Raw genomic sequence first — 23,374 nt, 5'->3', positions numbered from 1 at the left:
GCCACTGATAAAGTTTACGTCAGGATCATGAATCGTGACAGCGCCTGCTGACCTGGTCCTGCTGGACACCGGGAAGCCTTATTGACATTTTCCTGGATTCATCCATACTTTCTATTTCTTTTCTTTTTTCCAACACAACATAATTTCTGTCAAATGTTGTATTTGTACTATGTTGTTTATCCTGTACACACGACATCTATTGCACGTCTGTCCGTCCTGGGAGAGGGATCCCTCCTCAGTTGCTCTCCCTGATGTTTCTTCCATTTTTTCCCCTATAATTTTGAGGTTTCTTTTAGGAAGTTTTTCCTTGTGCGATGCGAGGGTCTAAGGACAGAGGATGTCGTAACCTTTACAGTCTGTAAAGCACACTGAGACAAATGTATAATTTGTGATATTGGGTTATACAAATAAATTTGATTTGATTTGATTCATGCGGAGTCGGGAACACAGCGGTGGAGATGGTTTGTCAGTGTTTGGAAACACGTAGTGACCAAAGTATCCTTCTGCATCAGAGTCTCCCACAAGCAGCTTAGCTTGGAAAGCTGTCACTGCATCATACATGGCCGTGATCCCATGGCCCTGAAGCTGGAGGTATAACAGTGAGATGCTTCGTTATGTCGCACAAACTGTCCAGCTCACATCGCCACTTTTCGTCCCAGAGATCTGTGGTGTGTTTCCCTTTGCTTCCAAAAATGGCCAGATTCCCTCACGCAACTTGAAAAATCTATTCAGCACTTTCCCTCGACTCAACCATCGCACCGCCATATTCAGAATGTATCTCCTCAGGAAAATACTTACTGTGGTTGTGCCATGCATTGATTTAATTACCAAAACCAGCGGGCCAGTTATAATAGACATATGATATTTTCTTGCGGCCGGATATAATTGTGGCCTTGAGTTTGACACCCGTGCATTAGACACAGAAACGTGCACATAAATTAGATAAATAACATAAGCGGGGTTCCGTTTGGGGAGGTTTAACACTGATAGCGCTTTTAGTACTCGGAGACTTAAAACTCAATTTTATTAAATATATGGCTCTCAAGGAAATACAATTAAAAAATATTTGACTTTTATGGCTCTCCATGCCAAAAAGGTTCCTGACCCCTGGGGTAGAGTATCATTTAGACCTCTTTCCTTAACAAGCATACATGTTTTGCCCTTGTGTTGTTTCAGTCAAGGTTATGTTACAGGTTGCTCTGTGTGCATAATGATTTTCTCTGGAGATTAATGATTAATGATTGTGATTATATAACCAAAAACAAAAATGCAACTGAAAACTGATCCAAAATCAACAGAAATATACACAACAACAAAGACACAAGCTTGGATATAGGTTGAAATAATCAATACATAGGCTATGATACTTCAACTCTGTTAATTCGGCACAAATTGAGTGGAACAGTGTATTTCCTGGGCCAGTTCAGTCCAGAATGATTTTTCGGTTTGTACTGTAATGTGTAATTGTCCATGGCATGCTTAAAAGTTCATGTAATGATTCTTGTTTGACTGTTCACTGAACCACCATTTTTAAATAGCCTTAGGCTCTTCCTGCACGGTTAAAGTCAAATATAAAACCGACCCTTGCAAATAAGCCTTGTTCATACACCTTACACTACAGAAAGCCTAGACATCTTTTGAAGAAAATATTTTAGACAAAAATCTGTCTTTACGGTTACAATCCACTTAAATACAGAAAAGACTGTCATTCTGGATGGAGTTACCAGTAGCCAGTGACGGTGTTCACCTGGCTGCATACAGACCCAGACTTCCTCTGTCAGGAGCCAATGCCAAGGTAACACCTGGAGGGTTTGATGAGTCTGGTTACTATCAATGCTATGGTGATGGAAGCAGTGTAGCATCCCTTGGATCTGATGCTCTAACTGGCTACGAGACTCTAGACACCCCGCCGCACTATGACTTCTATGCCAAAACAGAGGTGTATGGCCGACGGAGGCACTTCAGACCATCTCTGTACCAGCTGCATGGAAACCTTGAGGTGAGGAATCTCGACTGTTCTCTGCTGAGCTCTTCTCAAATTACCAAAATCAAGAAAAAGAATAACAGCAATGCATGTGAATAATGTTTGGTGGCCTAGTGCTCTAGGGCTTCCAAATACAACACCAGATGGTTGTGAGTTCAATACCAGGGCTGCCACCATTGTACCCCTGTTCAAGGTACTTAACCTCAAGTTGCTCCAGGTCCCACTGTCCCTATAGTTAATTCACTGTAAGTTGCTCTGGATAAGAGTGTCTGCTAAATGACCAGGAATGTACAATGTTATGTTTGCCTCTAATTTTCATAACATCAATTAAGTTTCAGGTCATCTATCTCTCCTTGACCCAACAGCATTTGCTCCATTTACATCAGAGATAATTTTAGCAATGATTTTTAAAAGTGTTTTTATTTAGAAACAAGACTTGGGAAAAGTGTTACTGTAGCCCTATTCCTGTTACCACAGTATCTGGTGAATGTTTGTCTGTATTAGAATTTTAAGTTTACATGATCATTTTTGTGTTAAACTAGTTTTATGAATTTAGTCTGAATTAATGTCTGACAATAGCCAAACACCATGAAATACTTCATGAAAATATGAACCAAAATTGAATGGTATCTTTTTGGTATTGGTATCTTTCTTCACTTATGTTACAAAGTTCCCTCTCTCTACTGTTGATTATGTATCTCGAGGCAGAAAAGTATTACTTCCTTTTCCTCCCCGTTTTTTGTTTTGGTGGGGGGCTAAAAGATAAATCTGTGATAGGTGATTTTGGCCTATATAGATGAAATTTACTTGGCTTTATTTAACTAGGTTGACTCCAAACCTCCCTTGTATGAGAAGACAGCATGTGGACAGATGGAAGGAGGAGACAGCTCAGAGGAAGATGAGGAGAAGCATAAGGAACCATCACCTGAACCTACTCGCTTTGGCTGGGTACAGGGAGTCATGGTAGGTAGGGTTAGACCAGGTTTTGTTTATGTAGCTGGTCTATACGATTCATTATTTTTGAGTAAAGAGAATCATATACATAATATATATAATATAAATTATAACACATTATTATTTGTGTCGTGAAATGTGCCTTGCTTTTTTGTTTTGATCAATTTTGAGAATAAAATTAATTAAGATACTACAACTCCTTTTGATTTGATCATTAGATTAGAATATCATCATTAGAACCGATTCATTCACCTGTTTTTATACACAATTTGAATATAAAAGCAGATGGGTAGAAACACATGAAAACATAAATGCTATATCTCCATTGGATGTGACATTTCACATTGTTGCATTCTTTTTGTTGCAACCTATTCTTCTGCAATATTTAATGGCACCAAACTGAAGAATTAGGGCCACCAGCTGTTAACACATAATGTGAGATTTAAATGTGGATTCATTCATTTACTTTTGCAGATTTATGTAAATGCAGTTAAAATGTGTGTTACATTTGAATGGAAAACTGGCTAATGTTAGAGAGCACAAGGTTCTAATGTCAGGAAAGAAAACGTGGAAAAAAGACGCTTGGCGGTAAAGACCTTACGGCTAGGCAGGTTCTTTTGTTTCAGCTCATGAGAACATATTTCTTGCTTTATAAACCAAGATGATAAAAGAGAGGTGCCAGTAACCTTTTTAGTAATATTGTAAATATTTTTATTGAATTTTGTCACTTCTATTCAGCGATTCTAATTATATAAGTTGTATAGAATGAATGGATGGAGAAGTCGCTATGTGTTGCATATACATTCTTTAAAGCGAAATCAAGCATCATCTATTAATTAACTGTCTTGAAACACTTTTTTGTTATATTATGTAGGTCTACACAACAGTTTTAGAGCAAGCTTTTTAAAAGACATGATGGACGGCCATTGAAATTAATACACATATACTTAATCACTTATATTACTCCTAGCCAGTGGCGAGCCGTGCATTTCACACCTAGGCCTTCAGTGATGTCCTACACAGTCCTACCTGAATTATTCCACCTCGTAATACCATCATTATGACGCCATGACTCTAGAAACTGTACATTTAGACAGAAACGCAGTATTACCGGGCGTTGCATCACCCTAACAACAGAGTTATATTAATATTTACGAAACATTTAGTTGTAAATAGCAGGCATTCCCAGCAGTACAATGTGCAGTGACTCTCGGAGGCTGTGAGCCGGGGGTACCGCTCGTAGTTAGTGATTTGAAAGTGGCGGACAAACCCTTTTCCATGTCCATTATGTAGTTGTGATAGACTCGCTAGCGTCGGGGTTGGCCGCTCTCTTCTCACGATGTCTATCTTTTCTTGAAAAGTTCGTCTTGAAAATTGTAATTATATCTGCGACCAAATCGATATCTTCTCCTTCAGCCATTGTGGGTTGAAAAAAAAGCTTGTAGAAATCTACACATATTAGCTCGTTCAAAAAGTGCTTGCTCTGAATAGCTCTGCCTCTCAATAGTGCGTATCCAATCAAAAGACGTGGACGTGCTGACGTTATCGTACGCCTGCTAGTTGGCCCCAGTGTCCCCAACTAGAAATCTGATTGGTTAACGCCACAGTTTTGTCTCCGTTCACTTTAAGCGACAGGCGCCCGCACTGTTGATTCTGAAGGCCTAAGGGCAGATTTCTTGGACCCTGGCAACACATTATGGCTGAAATATGATTGGATAAAAGCTCTAACATAAAGGCCAGCCCTCCAAATCTCAATCTGAGGCTGGAAGCAGCGCAACCAAGAGGAAAGCTATGAAATGAAGAGAATAGACTATGGGGAATAATTTAATACATATTTGTGGAAAAAATATATAAAAATTAAATGTATATTCTGATGATGTTTAGGCCAGCAGAGAAGACCTTGCTGGCCCTGACAGCCCACCACTGCTCCTAGCTAACTGATCCCCAGCTGAGACACTCACACCTCTCCACCAGCAGCCAGCATCACAACCATGCCCACTGCCACAGGTGCCCACAACAGGGGTTAGGTATGTTCAAAGCAGCTATACCGGGTGAGGTGTGTTTTGTGCCAACAACACGTCGGTTATAGCGTTCTTAAATGGCCACACTGCTGTGATGCCACTGGTTATGACCACTTACACACATGTTAATGTGCTGGCCCATTGCCTGGCCAGTTTTAGGGCCTCTGTTGAGACAGCCTGGGAAGTTCTCCTCACCGTTGCATTGCTGCACCTCGGCTCATCCTTCCTTTGGGGATGAACGAGCGACAGCAGGCAACCTTACACCTTTTCATGATGGTCATCACCGGCGGGAAGCCTCTGGGAACAGATGTCGGCAGTGGGCTTCCTTGGGCTGCTGACGGTGATGTACCGGACACCGATGAGAAGATGTCGTCATTGTCTTCGTCCGCAAACAAGCCGTTGTCTCAGTGGGGATGGTTGGATGTAGCGGCGCCGTGATGTTGGCCAGAGTGGGGGTCCCGAGGTCCTAGATGTTGGGGTCCTGCTCGCTCTACTAGTAGCGGAGGGTGACGAAACTCAGGAAGTGATCCCATCGCTGTTTGTGTCTGTTCTCTGCATGGTCTGCACCCAGGCTGTAACGCTAAAATCTGAACACGGGATGTGGGACACAAATGCACAATACAGAGGCCACTCGTAGTATAGGTAAAATTCTTTACTTGAAGCAAAAACAGGTTCGGTACATGAGTAGACAGTCAGCGTGGCAAACAAATCTGATGGGGAATAGGCGAAGGGAGAAACAGGTCACAGAAGCAGGGTCAGGTATTACCGGGAAGTTCCATCCATCCATCCATCCATCGTCTACCGCTTATCCGGGATCGGGTCGCGGGGGCAGCAGCTCCAGTAAGGAACCCCAATCTTCCCTTCTCCGGGCCACATCCTCCAGCTCCGACTGGGGGATCCTGAGGCGTTCCCAGGCCAGTGAGGAGATATAATCTCTCCACCGAGTCCTGGGTCTTCCCCGGGGTCTCCTCCCAGCTGGACGTGCCTGGAACACCTCCCTAGGGAGGCGCCCAGGTGGCATCCTTACTAGATGCCCGAACCACCTCAACTGGCTCCTTTCAACGTAAAGGAGCAGCGGCTCTACTCCGAGTCTCTCACGGATGGCTGAGCTTCTCACCCTATCTCTAAGGGAGCTACCCGTCTGAGAAAACCCATTTCGGCCGCTTGTACCCGTGATCTCGTTCTTTCGGTCATGACCCAGGCTTCATGACCATAGGTGAGGGTAGGAACGAAGATCAAACAGTAGATTGAGAGCTTTGCCTTCTGGCTCAGCTCTCTTTTCGTCAAAACGGTGTGGTAAAGCGACTGCAGTACCGCCCCCGATTCTCCGGCCAATCTCTCGCTCCATTGTCCCCTCACTCACGACCAAGACCCCGAGGTACTTGAACTCCTTCACTTGGGGTAAGGGCTCATTCCCAAACTCCCAAGCTCCCTCCAGGATCCTTGCGAGAGTAAAGAGTTGGTCCGTTGTTCCACGACCAGGACGGAATCCGCATTGTTCGTCTTCAATCAGAGGTTCGACTACCGGCCGAACCATCTTTCCAGTACCTTGGAGTAGACTTTACCAGGGAGGCTGAGAAGTGTGATACCCCTGTAGTTGGCACACGCTCTCTGGTCCCCCTTTTTAAATAGGGGAACCACCACCCTGGTCTGCCACTCCCTAGGCACTGTCCCAGAGTTCCACGCAATGTTGACGAGGCGTGTCAACCAAGACGTCCCTCAACACCCAAAGCCTTCAGCATTTCTGGACGGATCTCATCAACCCCTGTGGCTTTGCCACTGTGGAAATGTTTCACTACCTCAGTGACTTCCGTCAGGGAAATTGACGATGATCCCCCATCAGCTTCCAGCTCTGCCTCTACCATAGAGGGCGTGTTAGTCAGATTCAGGAGTTCCTCAAAGTGCTCCTTCCACCGCCCGATAACCTTCTCAGTCAAAGTCAGCAGGGTCCGACCCTTGTTGTACACAGCTGGGATGGTTCCCCGATTCCCCCTCCTGAGGTGCCGGATGGTTTTCCAGAAGCACCTTGGTGCCCCCGAAAGTCCTTCTCCATAGCTTCTTCGAACTTCTCCCACACCCGCTGCTTTGCCTCAGCCACGGCAGAGGCTGTCCTCCTTCTAGTCATTCGGTACCCTGCAACTGTTTCCGGAGTCCTCCCGGATAACATTACATTACAGTTCATTTAGCTGACGCTTTTGTCCAAAGCAACGTACAAAAAGTGGAAACAACATAACCCAGAAGGACTCCTTCTTCAGTCGGATGGCTTCCCTGACCACCGGGGTCCACCACAGTATTCGAGGGTTACCACCCCTTGGGGCACCTAAGACCTTGAGACCACAGCTCATCACCGCAGCTTCAGCAATAGAGGTTTTGAACATCGCCCACTCAGGTCTGAAAAGCTCCGCCGGAGGTGTGAGTTGAAGATCTCCAGGACAGGGGCTTCCTTCAGACTTTCCCAGTTCACCCGCACTACCCGTTTGGGCTTACCAGGTCTGTCCAGAGTCTTCCCCCACCCCTTGATCCAAGTCACCAACAGATGGTGATCAGATGACAGCTCTGCCCCTCTCTTCACCCAAGTGTCCAAAACATGCGGCCTCAGATCAGATGATACGATTACAAAATCATTGACCTTTGGCCTAGGGTGCTCTGGTACCACGTACACTTATGAGAACATGGTGTTTGTTATGGCCATTCCATGACTAGCACAGAAGTCCAACAACAAACGACCGTTCGGGTTTAGATCAGGGAGGCCGTTCCTCTCAATCACGCCTCTCCAGGTGTCTCCATCGTTTCCCGCGTGGGCGTTGAAGTCTCTCAGGAAGAATACGGAGTCCCCTACTGGAGTCCCCTACTGGCATTTAGGGTATCCAAGAAGGCCGAATACTCCAAACTGTGGTTTGGAGCATAGGCACAAACAACAGTAAGAGTTTTCCCCCCCATAACCCAAAGGCGTAGGGAGGCGACCCTCTTGTCCACCGGGATGAACTCCAACGTAGCTGCGATCACCCGGGGACTTGTGAGTATCCCCACACCCGCCCGACGCCTCACACCTTGGGCAACTCCTGAGAAGAATAGAGTCCAACCCCTATCCAGGAGTACGGTTCCAGAGCCAAGAATGTACGTAGATGTAAGCCCCACCCGATCCAACTGTTAGCGCTCCACATCCCGCACTAGTTCCGGCTCCTTCCCCCACAGATTGGTGACGTTCCACGTCCCCAGAGCCAGCCTCTGCTGCCCGGGTCTGCTCCATCGAGGACCATCACTGCCACCCGTGTGACAGCGCACCCAACCCCAGTGGTTTTTCCCATGAGTGGTGGGCCCACAAGATGGATGGATGGGAGGCACCACGTAGCTTCTTAGGGCTGTGCCCGACCGGGCTCCGTGGCAAACCCGGCCACCAGGCTCTCGCTGTCGGGCCCTCCCTCTGGGCCTGGCTCCAGACAGGGGCCCCAGGCTTCCTCCAGGCAGGATCTCGCCTTTCCTTTCCCTCTCTATCATGAGGTCATTTTTGAACCATTCTTAGTCTGGCCCCTCGCCTGAGACCAATTTGCCTTGGGAGACCCTACCAGGAGCACTAGGCTCCAGACAACACAGCTCTCAGGTTCATAGGGACACACAAACCTCTCCACCACGATAAGGTGATGGTTTCCAGAGGAGGATTCATTCAGCCACTGTCTCTTTGAAAAGTGTCACTATATTCCACAATGCTGGCTAACCATTAATTTTGTTTATTTTGTTCATCCTCTGGGAGTACTTGTTTCCTGTTTTATTTTGAAAGGTTCACTCCCCCGTGTGTCATGTCTAGTTGTATTTCCTGTCTATGTGTTTTCCCTTCCTCTGATTGTTGATCTGATCCTGCTGTGTCCATTCACCCTGCCCTTGTGTCTTTGTCTTTTTCCCCCAACTGTGTTTCGTTCCCGTGATTAGTGTCTGTGTGTATATATCTCTGTCTGTCCCATTGTTCCTTGTCGGTTCGTCATTGATGCTACCTGGTGTCTTTCCTCGTGTCTTTCCTCGTGTCTTTCCTCGTGTCTTTCGTGGTTTGTTCTGTTCAGTTTACTTTGTACCTTATTTTGTTGCTTTTTATGAATAAAGCTCTCTTTTGTTAAACCCTCTCGTCTGGCGTGCTGCTTTTGGGTCTTCCCCTCGTGACGCCATATGAGGTTGTACATGTGAGACATTTTCCTTTCCTCTCATAAGTGTTTTTATTTCTGGAATGAGTCCTTTTATTTTATTCACAATGATTGTACGTTCCCACTGGACAATTGTATTTACCAAGGCCTTGTTAGTGAGTTTAGTTTATCTTTTTCCACACTCCATTGCAAAACTTTCAACACCAGCATTTATTTGACTAATTTTCCTTATTTAATTTCCTTTTTGATTTTAGTCAATACATTGTTTGTGCATTTAAAACATATCTACAGTCCGAAAGGAAATTCTTCCAACAAGCATCACAATCCCACATCAGCAGAGCAGCGGTAACTTCAAAGAGACAGAATGGAGATAAACAGCTGAGTCCCTTCCATTGATAGACATCACATCCACCGGTAAGGCTTACCTGACTCCCAGAGCTGCAGTTTATTGTTGACAGCCAGTGCTTGCGTCCGTGATTCATCTCCAATGATTGCTTAGTTTCATCTCTTCCAACTGATCCTTGATCTGCTGCCCCGTCAGGTGATGCTCCTTGTTCTTTAAATGCCTTTTTGTTGACAAAAAGTAGCATATTCAGGAAGCAAACTAAAAGTCGCTGAGAGGCTGAGGTCGGACCTGGTTGGCTTTGTCTGACGCGCTACCAAAAAAGATTAGCTGAGATTGAAAAGTATGTTGAACAAATCTTAATTTAATTAAAAATGACTTAAAAATCAACTTATAACGTTTACAAAATTATGATCAGAATAATCACAGCTATCAAAGTGGCGGTCAATAAAAAACACAGTGACCCTCTCAGCCTTTATTCACAGGTGAACATATTAACTAGCAGTGCTGCCCAAATCCATGTGACCCCACTCAACCAACACATCGCAATCACTCAATAAGAAATTATAATATTACAAACACAGACCAATACCCAAATATAAACCATCCCCATACTTATTATATTACAACAAAATTCATCCCTTTGTGAGTTGATTCATGGCTCCTACCATCATAGTGTGTTAGAACTAGTGGGTTTGAACCATGTAGTTTGGTTAGAGATTGAAAGATTAGTTTCTTCTTGAAAAACCCTTGCATACGCTTCTTAATAAAGATGTTAGTGTTGAACTTCAAAATCTTACTGGATTAAAAAAGAATGTCTGTCTTTTTGTAGGTCCGTTGCATGTTAAACATCTGGGGAGTGATCTTATACTTAAGGTTGACTTGGATCACTGCTCAAGCTGGTATAGGTACGTCCAATTAAACCTGTTGATAGACTTGCTCAATTGTAGGTGTAATGCACCAAATTTTAAATATTTCATATATTTTATGTCTATGAAAGCTGCAGTATAGCTCACTGTCATTATTTCTCACTTTCTCCGTGTCTCTTTATGTCAGGTCTGACCTGGTTGATTATCCTGCTGTCCTCTTGTATAACTTGGATCACTGGTCTCTCGACCTCAGCTATTGCTACCAACGGCAAGGTCAAAGGAGGTCTGTTCGCAATCTTTTTAATGCATGTGTCATTACTGTAAACAAAAGAAGGACTTTATCTGATATTGTTACATTTTATTGATAGGTATTTCTAACATAAATGCCACATTTTCCACAATCCTTTTTTTTCATTGCTCCCCCTCCCGCTCTTGTCTTCAGGAGGGACCTACTTCCTGATCAGTCGCAGTCTTGGTCCAGAGCTGGGTGGGTCCATCGGTCTGATCTTTGCTTTTGCTAATGCTGTAGCTGTGGCCATGCACACTGTGGGCTTTGCTGAGACTGTAACAGACCTCATGTCTGTAAGTAGTCTGTTAATATATACATGGAGCAACGTTTACAATGATTCTGCACAGTAAACACAGTTTTTCATTCTGTTTAAACACACCTGTAATTTCTCTGTACTTTCTTCCTCAGGAAAATGGAGCTGTCATGGTGGATCGAACCAATGACATTCGCATCATTGGCATCACTACTGTCACATGTCTACTAGGTATATCCATGGCTGGCATGGCGTGGGAGTCAAAGGTTAGCGCAACAAAATATATGACACCATGGTAAACTGCCATCATGGTTAATACTGGAGGCTGGGATTTTAAAATGAACTACAAAAAATATCTTGCACACTGCAGGGCTCCAAATGTCACTTACAAGTAGGGTGTTTTGAGCACATCTGCCTAGGTGCAATATACATATAATATATTGTATTATCTGCTTCAGCATCTGATCTATTTGGTTTGGATGTGGGTGCATACTCCTCTTTAGGGATTTATATACAATTATGTATATGTTGCGCTGAATGTTTTACTCCTGCAGAAGTGACAGAATTAATATATTTTGAGAAAAGCTTATTCTATTCCTCGCCGAGAGTTAGATGAGAAGATCAATACCACTCTCATTTCTATACCTAATAGAGCTAGCAGTCAATAGGCTTATTTTAGCATAAGTTAAGCTTATTGGGAGCAGTAGACCCATCAGAATATATGTGTGTATGTTATGTTGGTATTAAGTATGCGTGATAATTAATCATTTAAATTATTATGATATATATTAATATGATAATCATTTATTAGTGTAATAAGATACATTAGCTCGTTCTTGCACGCAAATGTCTGTCTGCATCTATATGTTATATATTCTGCCCTTCAAAGGCCCAGGTTCTGTTCTTCCTGGTCATCTTGGTGTCTTTTGCAAGTTACATTGTTGGAACAATCATCCCTGCTTCACCACAGAAACAAGCCATGGGTTTCTTTAGCTACAAAGGTGAGGAGTCCTTGCTCAGAGTATCATATTCTTGAATGCTAATGCAGTTTCATGTTGCAATATAGGGAAAATTAATACTGTACATGTGTGGTTGTTTTTACACAAATCAAGGATTTACCAATCAAAAAAAAGCGTGTCCCTCTTCAGTAAACAGAATATTTCACTTTCAACAGCGGATATCTTTGCCGCCAATTTTGTGCCCAGCTGGCAGGGACCAGAGGGCAGCTTCTTTGGCATGTTCTCCATTTTCTTCCCCTCCGCAACAGGCATCCTGGCAGGAGCTAACATCTCTGGAGATCTGAAGGTATGTTAGTTTGTTTCTCGCTGCCTATTTATTTTCACAAAAATCATGCATTGTCCTGCCTGGTATATAAACCTGCCTGCTTGCCTCACACATCATCCTATTTCTGCACGTACATACAAACAAGTTTTGATTAACATGTCAGTGGCAATTTATAACTCAATTATCAATTAAAAGCCTTATGTTTGTGTCTTATGACGTCTCCTTCTCAGAATCCAACAGTGGCCATCCCCAAAGGAACACTGACGGCAATATTCTGGACCACTATTTCCTACCTCATCATCTCTGCAACCATTGGTACTCTATGTCCTACCAGATGTTAGACTGCCTTTTATTTGAAGTTAAATAATGTATGCATGTGCATATTTTTTCATGCATGCTTGTGTCCATGTGTTTCCTCCCAGGATCCTGTGTGGTGCGTGATGCATCTGGCCTCTTAAACGACACCCTGTTACCGTCCTCATCTAGTGAGGATTGTGTTGGTTTAGCCTGTCAATATGGATGGGACTTCACAGAGTGTATCAACAATAACACATGCACTTACGGTATCAGTAACTACTATCAGGTCAGAACAAGCGCACTCACAAGACTTAAAATGATGTCAAATGCTTCGCAATATAATGCATTGCTATATAATGTATTTATGTTAAATTGCCCACACTGTTTTCAGTCTAAATCACAAAGTGAGTCTGCAAAGCACAAGCCAACTCCTTACATTGTTCCTTGGTAATGAAGTCCTTTAGAATGTTAAACACCCAACAATAACCTCCTGTAGCACCTTTGGGTTGTCAAAACATAAAGCTGCCTTGTCTGCCGTCAGTTCAAAGACATTTATTTGGCTTTTCTTTCCTTGCAAGAAGAAGCAGAAAATACACAATGAAAACAGTGACAACATCAAGCCAACAAAAATGTCATTCTACATAAATGATTCAGTCTCCTTCTGAAATAATAAGTTACACTAACAGTAGGTCACCCTGTATCAAACAGACAGTACATTTTTGGTTGTAGACGATGAGCATGGTGTCAGCCTTCACCCCTCTCATCACTGCTGGTATATTTGGAGCAACACTGTCTTCTGCTTTGGCATGCCTGGTCTCTGCTCCCAAAGTATTTCAGGTACACACACACACACACACACACACACACACACACACACACACACACACACACACACACACACACACACACACACACACACACACACACACACACACACACACGCCTACATACCAGATAAACAATATTTCTGAATATGTTATTTCTTTTTATATTTCAGTGCAGCCTTTTCCAAATCACTGTGCCTGTTTAAACACAAACATGATTTTGTTTTTCTGGTAGTGTCTGTGTAAGGACAAACTCTACCCTCTCATCGGCTTCTTTGGCAAAGGTTATGGAAAGAATGATGAAGCTCTCAGAGCCTACCTACTGACGTACATCATTGCTGCCTGCTTCATTTTCATTGGTAAGGTTTTGAAGAGAACCTCTCATCCCTTTTGATGACCAGAAGGAATTTCAGCAATTATAGTCTGAATTGAAATTGTAATATTCTGAAACCTCTTAATAAGAATATGGGTTGGGAAATAGGTTTTGTAAACTAAAACTTCAAATGGGGAAAGTGTCTACAAGATAGACACTGTATAACAACTGCCCAAAATTACAACATCTTGTTGTGTAGTTGCATTTTTAATGAACGATCACTGTTAGTACTAACCTCTGTGACAAACACATTGCGTTGCCTGTGAACGATTCACAATAAAAGCCACCCTTTGTTTCAGTAGGACACTTTTGTTGTGAAGTTAGGAGAGTGAACAGTAAAAAGTGAAGCTGATACAGTAACCCTGGATTACAAACTGCATTGTTGCCTGTCCATCCCAAGTGTGTAGGTAGGCAATTTGAATCCAGTGTGGGAATGGAGGACACCGGCGCTAATGATGAAAACTACTATTTATAGAGTTACAGAATGTAAATACATTGAACTGCTATTGCATTAAAATTATAAAAAAATAGTGTCATAATTGGGTTTCACTTCATGAAAATCTTAAGGGTTATTACTTTAAAACCATAATTCTCTTAAATTCTGTCTTTTCTCTCCACCAGCTGAGTTGAACACCATCGCTCCCATCATTTCCAACTTCTACCTCTGCTCATACTCTCTGATTAACTTCAGCTGCTTCCATGCCTCAATCACCAACTCACCAGGTAGAAAACTCAGAAACAACACATTTTGCTTTAATTAACATACAGATAAATGGATAATGGATTAATATTAAGACAGCAAAATCCACACATGAAGTGATTACTTATTAAATACTGTACTGGGCAATAAGCAATATGAGAAAGCAGAATTCCTGGTTATCATGGTGAGTGTGTAGACATCATTATGTCTATGGTATACACACGTGTATGTGTGTGTATCTACAGGTTGGCGTCCGTCCTTCAGGTTCTACAGTAAGTGGCTGTCGTTGCTGGGCTCTGTGTGTTGTCTGGTTATCATGTTTCTGCTGAGCTGGTGGGCAGCCCTCATTGCCTTCGGCATCGTCTTCTTCCTTTGGGGATACACACTCTACAAGAAGCCTGGTAAACTCACACACGTGCGGTTAGACAAACCATAAACAATGTGATGTCAGACACCAAACAGCTGTCATCTTCTACTCCATTCTAAATCTGCTGCTCTTCTCTGTGCTTAGCTGTAAACTGGGGCTCCTCAGTGCAGGCAAGCTCCTACAACATCGCTCTGAACCAGTGTGTCGGCCTCAACCATGTGGAGGACCATGTAAAGAACTACAGGTCAGTGACAGGATTGCAAACCAAAATTTAGAAGGGGAATGTATATTTTGTTGCTTTTTTGTATTTGGAATTGGGGTAGGTGTCGAAACAAATGTGATTGTATTAAAAATATCTGTCAAATGTTCCATTATCTGGTGTACATATAATGAAGAAAATGCTTCAGGCAAGAATGTTGCTTACTGCAGGCCCTCCAAGTATGAGGAACTGCTGGCTGTGAAATGAGAACATCCATTGCATCAGATCCTCCTGAAACCTTGCATTTTAAGGATAATTTCCTGCATTTGGTGCAGATTGTGTTCTCATTCTTAAAGTGAAGGTTAAACTTTTGTGGACACTTATTTACTCTGTTGTCGAGAGTTGGATGAGAAAATCAACACTAATATCTGTAATTACTTTGCAGCCGCAGACAGCACAGAGCAGAACGCTGTCTCTCAGACAAGGGCAATCTAGAAGTTTCAATATAAAGGGAGGATACAAGCGGCCCCTCCAAATTTGGAATGATCTTCATTATTGTTGAAATCTGATTAATTAATTGTGACTGCGTTATAGTTTTAGATTTTATATTGAAAATCTAAATGTGCATGTATGTGTGCAACTACTTTAGCACTCTATTGACTGACTGTATATGTTTTGGTACAGAAGTTAGCAGTAGTTGGCAGTATACTGTAACGTAGTGTTCCAGCTCACCTAGGCTTGTTTTGATTCAGTGCAGTGGTGACGTGCTGATAAAAACTGAGGAGTTATGTGTCAGCAAGACATCCTAAAGTGCCTTGAAGGTCTTCATCATCATCAGATTCTCTATTCCACAAACAATTAATAAGTGTTCAAATTACTGCTGGTGGTACGGCAAGGTTAAATATAAATTATGTTGTTTCTTTTCTGCAAATGTGTAACTAACAGCCACTGCAGACAAATTCAAAATCATTCACATGTACGTGAAAGAGACTGATCTGAAATGAGAGGACTTTGTGGGGATCTGCACAGATGGGGCTCAGGCAGTGGCTGGGAGACAAGGAGGGCCAAGCTCTAGTTAAGAATGTTTCCCCCAATGTACAGTGGTCACACTGAATGATACACCAAGAAACGCTAGCATGGCGTAATGACAGAAAACAAACTAACAAAACAAGTAAACGAGACCTGTCAAAGCACAGATTTTTTTCCGCACTGTGTGAGCAAATAGGATCCCATCACACAGCTGTTTTGTTTCACAGCAGAGTCCCAATGGCTGTCACATGGTTCTATTTTCCAATAGCTATGAATTGTTGAATGAGATCAGAATGCTTTTGGAGGAAGAAGGTAATAAACTTGCCAACAAGTTTAACAATTACATCTTCCTAAATGTTTCAAATTAAATTCTATAGGAGTTTGCAAGCCAAGGACATATCTGAGAGTGTGCTTATGTGGCATGGGAGTTTGGGAACCACTGGACTAAGGTGTTAATTAGTGAGCTTTATATCTTCTTATCTAACTCTTGGCAAGAAAGAAATTAAGAACTGTTCCCATCTGGAAACTATTCCTGTAATGTTTACATGTGTGCATTATTACATTACGTTACAGGTAATTTAGCAGTATATAACGCTAATATTATGTGTAATGTATCCATAGCGAATTACACTGAAATAACTACATGGACTGTCTCCCCGGGGGTACAATGGTGGCAGCCCTGGTATTGAACTCACAAACATGCTGTATTTGGAAACCGTACCACTAGATGACTAGGCCATCACCACCCTAGTATATATTAATGAGCAGTGAATCAACAAACAGCATACACATTTTTTGACGGTTGCAGCATGCCATAACAGTGGAATGTATTATGAAAGGGTTTTGCCATAAAAGGTAGTTAAAGTTAGCAAACTAACTTGAAAAGAGTCTGTGTTGTCAACTGCAAGATCAATTTTGCTTAAGTTGCTCAAAAGTCAAGATCATGTCCAAATTGTATCAGTCTCAGTCAACAGTAAAAACAATGAATGGGTCATAGAAACAATGGAACAAAAGTGTATATTTGTCTGCCGGAGCTCTGCACTAAACTGCTCAACATCTAACTCTGATTTTGCTCACCTTTCAGACCCCAGTGTTTGGTGCTAACAGGGCCTCCCAGCAGTCGCCCAGCTTTGGTGGATCTTGTCTCCTGTTTCACAAAGGGTCTCAGTCTCATGATGTGTGGCAATATAGTCACTGTGAGTCCAACCCATCACATACATACACACCACTTACTTTTGATTAAGTAAAAACACAAGAACAAATTGTTTTGAAATGTCATGTTTCAGCTGTCGTTTTCAGTTGAGGACTGAAATCATTATCCATTTGACCCTGTATTTGTCAGGCTGGTGCCTCCCCATCAATAGTGGAAAAGGCGAGCTGTGACAGTCATGTTACCTGGTTGAACCAACGGAAGGTCAAGTCATTCTACAGTGGTGTGGTGGCTACAGAGCTACGATCAGGAGTTAACATTCTGCTACAGGTCTGAATTACACCTCATCTATTATATTCTAATGCACTGTCTCCATCAACTGAACTTTGTTGGAGCCTGTTCAGTTGTTATGGTAACTATACTGTCAAACGATTCCTGATAGACCAAAACATAGTAGATAACCACCTATGGACCAATCAGTAGTCGTGAAAAGATGCTGTCACTCCCAAAAGATCTTAGAACTGAGAAAATGCAGCATTCACGTTAAAGTGACAACTACAACAGAGAAGAGCAGCATTGAGACTCAGTGTCCTACTATGATTATAACATATAACCTCTAAAGAATATAGACAGTTTGAAGTAGTGAATGTTATGAGTTTAATTTGTAAAGAAAAAAAATGTATAGACTCAATAATATAACATGAATAAAAAGTACAATGTGCCCCAAATAAAGTTAGTGATCAGCCTTTACTTTGAAAAAATATCTTCACATTGCAAATAACCTCCCAATTAATTATTCATGCAACATTTTGGTCACATAATGCTTCATCATACCTTGCTAGTATTTCCACTATCTGCATTACTACATCAACAAATAGCATGACTGTTAAAAGTTTAATCTTGTGTGATAGTCAATTTAAAAATAAGAAAACAAATCCACCATTAAACGTCAACAACATTCCTATTCCAGCTGCTTAACATGAGGCAATGGCTTCTTTCGTTCGTTTCGTTGCAGATGTTTACAATTGGATTAATTGGTTCAGGGAATCTAGATGCCTCAAAGAGAGCCTGAGGAAGTTGAACTTGCTTTGAGAGACTGGCCTTATTTATCTCTTCTTCTAATGTTGTTGACTGTCCACCAGGGGGCAGGTTTGGGTCGTATTAAGCCAAATGTTCTGCTGATGGGTTTCCAGAAAGATTGCCATAGTGACGCACCTCAGGCTGCACACAACTACATAGGAATACTGCAGTGAGTACAGTGAGGATTACTAAACCTCATCCTGTGTGCGCGTGTGCGTGCGCGTGTGCGTGCGTGTGTGCATGCGTGTGTGTGTACTTTTGAATCATTGTCATAAGCACTGATAATCATATTTTTGCAATAAAGCTGTCTGTGTGTTTCAGTGATGCCTTTGACCTACAGTACGGTGTTTGCATTCTGAGAATGAGGGAGGGACTGGATGTCTTTCATCCATCTCAATCACATGGTGAGAGCCTTATTTCAAATTAGAGTAGAGCACACTGGGAGTAAACTTTTGCACCGTCAATGAACTCTGACTATTGCTATACAAGTTTTAACAAAGGACATGGTGTCCACAATCATTTATTATCATTTGAGGTACAAACTACAAATCAATCCATATACATAGCAAATTCCTATGCTTTTATTTCAGTTAATCCAGGGTTTGATGGAGGACAAGAGAGTATAAACACCAGGATTCAAACAAGAACTACATGTATGTATATGCATTATCAAATCATTAGGAGGTATTGGATGCTGAGGACTGATGAATGGATGTAAAGGAGAGGGGTAAAGGATGACGTACTGAAGTCCGAGCAGAGGGAGACTCAGTGTGGGGGTTCCATCTCTGGAGTTTCTTTTACCAGATCTGATGACAGCCCCCAGTACCTAGAATGAGGCATGGGAGAGGTATTCACCAGCTTTGATAGGAAGGGGAAACTTAAACTTGCCATGAGTTGTGCTTTAATTTGGTGTCATTAGAACGTAAAGAATAACTATTTGTTGTGTATACAAAATTGCAGCTTCTATCTCCATCGAACCAGAACCTCAGCCTAGTACAGTGTTCCAGAAAAAACAAGGGAAGAAGACAATTGATGTGTACTGGCTGTCTGATGATGGAGGTCTGAACATTCTCTCCATCCATATATCACCTATTTTTCTTCCGTCAATAATATCATCAGAGGTTTCCTTAACTTTGTGTGTGTGTGTGTGTGTGTGTGTGTATGTGTGTGTGTGTGTGTGTGTGTGTGTGTGTGTGTGTGTGTGTGTGTGTGTGTGTGTGTGTGTGTGTGTGTGTGTGTGTGTATGTATGTGTGGTTAACCAGGACTGACCCTGCTGCTGCCCTACCTGCTGACTCGGAGGCAGCGCTGGGCCAGATGTAAGGTCCGAGTTTTTGTGGGGGGAGAAACAGACAAGAAGGAAGAGCAGAGAGAGGAGTAAGCACTTGGATTACCAATGTAGGTTTGGCACTGTGGATAGATGTGACCAGTTTATGAGAACAGCTGATATCACAATTGACAGCCCAAGACAAAGACAGCGAGGAAACTATGAGTAACCATGCGTGAATGGCAGGATATATGAGAAATAAACCACTAGCCTAAGGATGCAAAAGAATAGTCTTACTGACTGAATTTATGATAGAACTTCATTATCAATGGCTACAGTTCATTAAAACCTGATTTTGTGGCCACTTGGGAGTGACAGAAACAAGCTGTTAAAAAGAAACTGACATGTGAAACAGTTGACATGGCTAACATGCTCAAAAATGACCTGTTTACACAACCATCAGAGTTTCCTGCTAAGACAGGTCAAAATGTCAGTCATGATTTAAAGACTATTGCTGTGGTTTAGAAGTGAGATTCTGTGAAAAATTAAAAAACTTTATTGTTCATAAGGGTGTTGGCATTGATCAAGAAATTCCGCCTTGGTTTCAATGACGTTGAAGTGCTTCCTGACATCTATCAGAACCCTCAGCCTGAAAAGTAAGTCTGCCAAAGGTTGAGAGAATAAAGTAACTAATCGCTCACAACAGGGAAAAAGATCTGTCATCGTGCAATTACACATGTGATCCATGTTGAGCTGGGTCTACCAACTGGGCTCCCAGAATGCCTAAATTTCCTAAAATCCTATACATGTTGCTGTACTGTTTTTCAAAGAAGGCCACCGTGTCTGTCTCATAATTGTAGTGATATATAGATAGATTTAATGATGGATCAGATCCTAAATGAGCTTCACAGCAACAATATTACTAATGTTCTTTCACTCAAGGCCTCTTATAATTCAAATTGCTTCAACATACATTGTGCTGCTGTAAGCAACGGGTGAAAACCGAAACATTGACGTTGCCAGATACAGTAAAAACCTTTTAAATCAAATCAAATCAAATCAAATTTATTTGTATAGCCCAATATCACAAATTATACATTTGTCTCAGTGTGCTTTACAGACTGTACAGGTTACAACATCCTCTGTCCTTAGACCCTCGCATCGCACAAGGAAAAACTTCCTAAAAGAAACCCCAAAATTAAAGGGGAAAAAATGGAAGAAACCTCAGGGAGAGCAACTGAGGAGGGATCCCTCTCCCAGGACGGACAGACGTGCAATAGATGTCGTGTGTACAGGATAAACAACATAGTACAAATACAACATTTGACAGAAATTATGTTGTGTTGGAAAAAAAAAAGAAATAGAAAGTTTGGATGAATCCAGGAAAATGTCAATAAGGCTTCCCGGTGTCCAGCAGGACCAGGTCAGCAGGCGCTGTCACGATTCATGATCCTGACGTAAACTTTATCAGTGGCAACCTGCCACATGAGAGACAGACACTCCGGGGATGATACCCCGGATGGTGAGTTAGTAACATACATTTACATAAATGCATACAGATAGAGAGGGAGAAGAAGAGAGGGAGAAGAAGAGAGAGGGAGAGAAGGAAGAGAGCAGGGAGGTGTCCCCCGGCAGTCTAAGCCTATAGCAGCATAATTAGGGGCTGATCCAGGGCAAACCTGAGCCAGCCCTAACTATAAGCTTTATCAAAAAGGAAAGTCTTTAGCCTACTCTTAAATGTGGAGAGTGTGTCTGCCTCCCGAACACAAACTGGAAGCTGGTTCCACTGGAGAGGAGCTTGATAGCTGAAGGCTCTGGCTCCCATTGTACTCTTAGAGACTCTAGGAACCACAAGTAACCCTGCAGTCTGGGAGCGTAATGCTCTAGTTGGTTTATAAGGTACTATGAGATCTTTAAGATATGCTGGAGCCTGACCTTTAATTGATTTGTAAGTCAGGAGAAGGATTTTGAATTCTATTCTGTATTTACCGGGAGCCAGTGCAGAGCAGCTAATACAGGAGTAATATGATCCCATTTCCTTGTTCTAGTCAATACACGTGCCGCTGCATTTTGGATCAACTGAAGAGTCTTAACCGACTTTTTTGGACAACCTGATAACAATGAGTTGCAGTAATCCAGCCTTGAAGTAACAAATGCATGGACTAGTTTTTCTGCATCATTTTGAGACAGGATGTGTCTTATTTTTGCAATGTTACGTAGATGAAAGAAGGCAGTCCTTGAGATTTGTTTTATGTGGGAGTTAAACGACAGATCTTGATCAAAGATGACGCCAAGATTCCTTACAGTGGTGCTGGAGGCCAAGTTAATGCCATCCAGAGCTTCTATGTCATTAGAAAATGCGTTTCGGAGGCGTTTAGGGCCAAGTATAATAACTTCAGTTTTGTCTGTGTTTAACATCAAAAAGTTGCTAGACATCCAAGTTTTTATGTCCTTAAGGCATGCTTGAAGTTTAGCCAATTGATTGGTTTCATCTGGTTTAATTGATAGATATAATTGGGTATCATCCGCATAACAATGAAATCATCATAGGAAAAAGGAGTGAATTCATTCACACTTGATTTACTTTACTACTTCATTTCTACAACTACCCATTATCCCTGTTTCTTTCTATATGCTCCAGCGTTCATCAGTTTGAGAATATGGTGGGTCGCTTCAAGCTGAATACAAATCCCAAACAGGACTCTGATTCTGGGCTACCGAGACAAAAGGAGGAGCCGTGGATGATCACTGACCAGGATTTAGAGAGGAACAAAGCCAAGGTCTGAGACACACACAGAAATACATACACTCTGATCTGCAACTTGAATCGCACACATATAGAATTTAGGAGTTATTTTTTCCCTTTCTGCCTCAACCTAAATTGTAAACTTTTCCGGTTTGATTCAGTCTCTCCGTCAGATTCGTCTAAATGAGGTTCTGCAGGATTACTCCAGAGATGCTGCTCTGATTATTATGTGAGTAGAGTAATTGCAATGCAGAGTAAAAGGAGTGGCCTAATTGCATGGCATTCTAACTATACCACTCCACAGGGAATGGCTTTTGATTCTTGACTTGTCATTTTTAAAGCCTGTCAGCATACATAGAGCAAGTATAATCACTTTGCCTATAAAAGTAAGCAGTTGTGAATGCTTTAAACCCATTACAAGTAGTTGAACACAAACTGTTTACCTTATTAAACCTTCTTTACTGTAACTTTGTATGTCTCCTGACAGCACCATGCCAGTGGGGAGGAGAGGAGTGTGTCCCAATACTCTTTACATGGCGTGGCTGGACTTCTTGTCACGTGATCTGAGACCTCCCGTCCTGTTGGTCAGAGGAAACCAGAAAAACGTCCTCACCTTCTACTGCCAATGAAATGTCTGTAAATGTCAATATACAGATACAGAACTACAACTTATAACTCACTAACATCCTGACATTTTCATCTTGATTTGGACATGGCAATGCCTTGATGACTATTGATGATAATGTAATCCTGCAATTAATGTATGATTACTGTAATTACCATGTTCTGGCCAGTTAAAAATTGTAATGATGCACACATTTTAGAAGTCCTGTGAATGGGAACATATTTAAACTGAAGCCATTATTGATTGTAAAGGCAATTGTGTATCAAAATGATTTGCAATGTTTGTGCACAAAAACAGTTTTATTAAAGTACTGTAGTAAGTATGACTCAATGGTTCACACGTTCTCATTCAGTCAAGTTGCATCTGCCAAACCACTATGATTTTGAGGAGTGTTTTACTTTCACCATCTGAAACTTAAGCCTCTGACATCCAGTCTTGTTTGTTTGTTATCCAGGATAGTATAATAGGATACTTTATTTCAATCATCTGCGACAGCTTCCCTGAAGACACCTACTGTAGCAGGAACTAACACAGAAATCGTTTTGATAATTTTGCCAGATGCTTATATTTCTGTCTGTGGATAGATTTT

General features: G+C 42.0%; 1 protein-coding gene across 1 annotated transcript; it reads left to right on the top strand.

Moving 5' to 3' along the window:
- The first annotated feature begins 1,714 nt into the window (after positions 1–1,714).
- On the top strand, positions 1,715–22,900 carry slc12a3 (solute carrier family 12 member 3). Its single transcript, XM_029433555.1, has 26 exons — positions 1,715–1,999; positions 2,810–2,947; positions 10,268–10,343; positions 10,492–10,587; positions 10,747–10,886; positions 11,002–11,112; positions 11,736–11,847; positions 12,021–12,151; positions 12,361–12,445; positions 12,553–12,713; positions 13,157–13,264; positions 13,487–13,610; positions 14,246–14,347; positions 14,570–14,725; positions 14,836–14,935; positions 17,004–17,115; positions 17,262–17,399; positions 18,212–18,318; positions 18,471–18,553; positions 18,740–18,802; positions 19,110–19,208; positions 19,413–19,524; positions 19,984–20,070; positions 22,056–22,194; positions 22,322–22,389; positions 22,648–22,900. Exons 1-26 carry the CDS (start codon positions 1,715–1,717, stop codon positions 22,787–22,789), a joined length of 3,075 nt encoding a protein of 1,024 aa, XP_029289415.1. The 3' UTR covers positions 22,790–22,900.
- The last annotated feature ends 474 nt before the right edge of the window (positions 22,901–23,374 follow it).

This window comes from Cottoperca gobio, chromosome 6, assembly GCF_900634415.1.
Source record: "Cottoperca gobio chromosome 6, fCotGob3.1, whole genome shotgun sequence".
Classification (NCBI taxonomy): Eukaryota; Metazoa; Chordata; class Actinopteri; order Perciformes; family Bovichtidae; genus Cottoperca; species Cottoperca gobio.
Note: the sequence above shows the minus strand (reverse complement) of the source record. Positions and strands in the feature narration are given on the sequence as shown.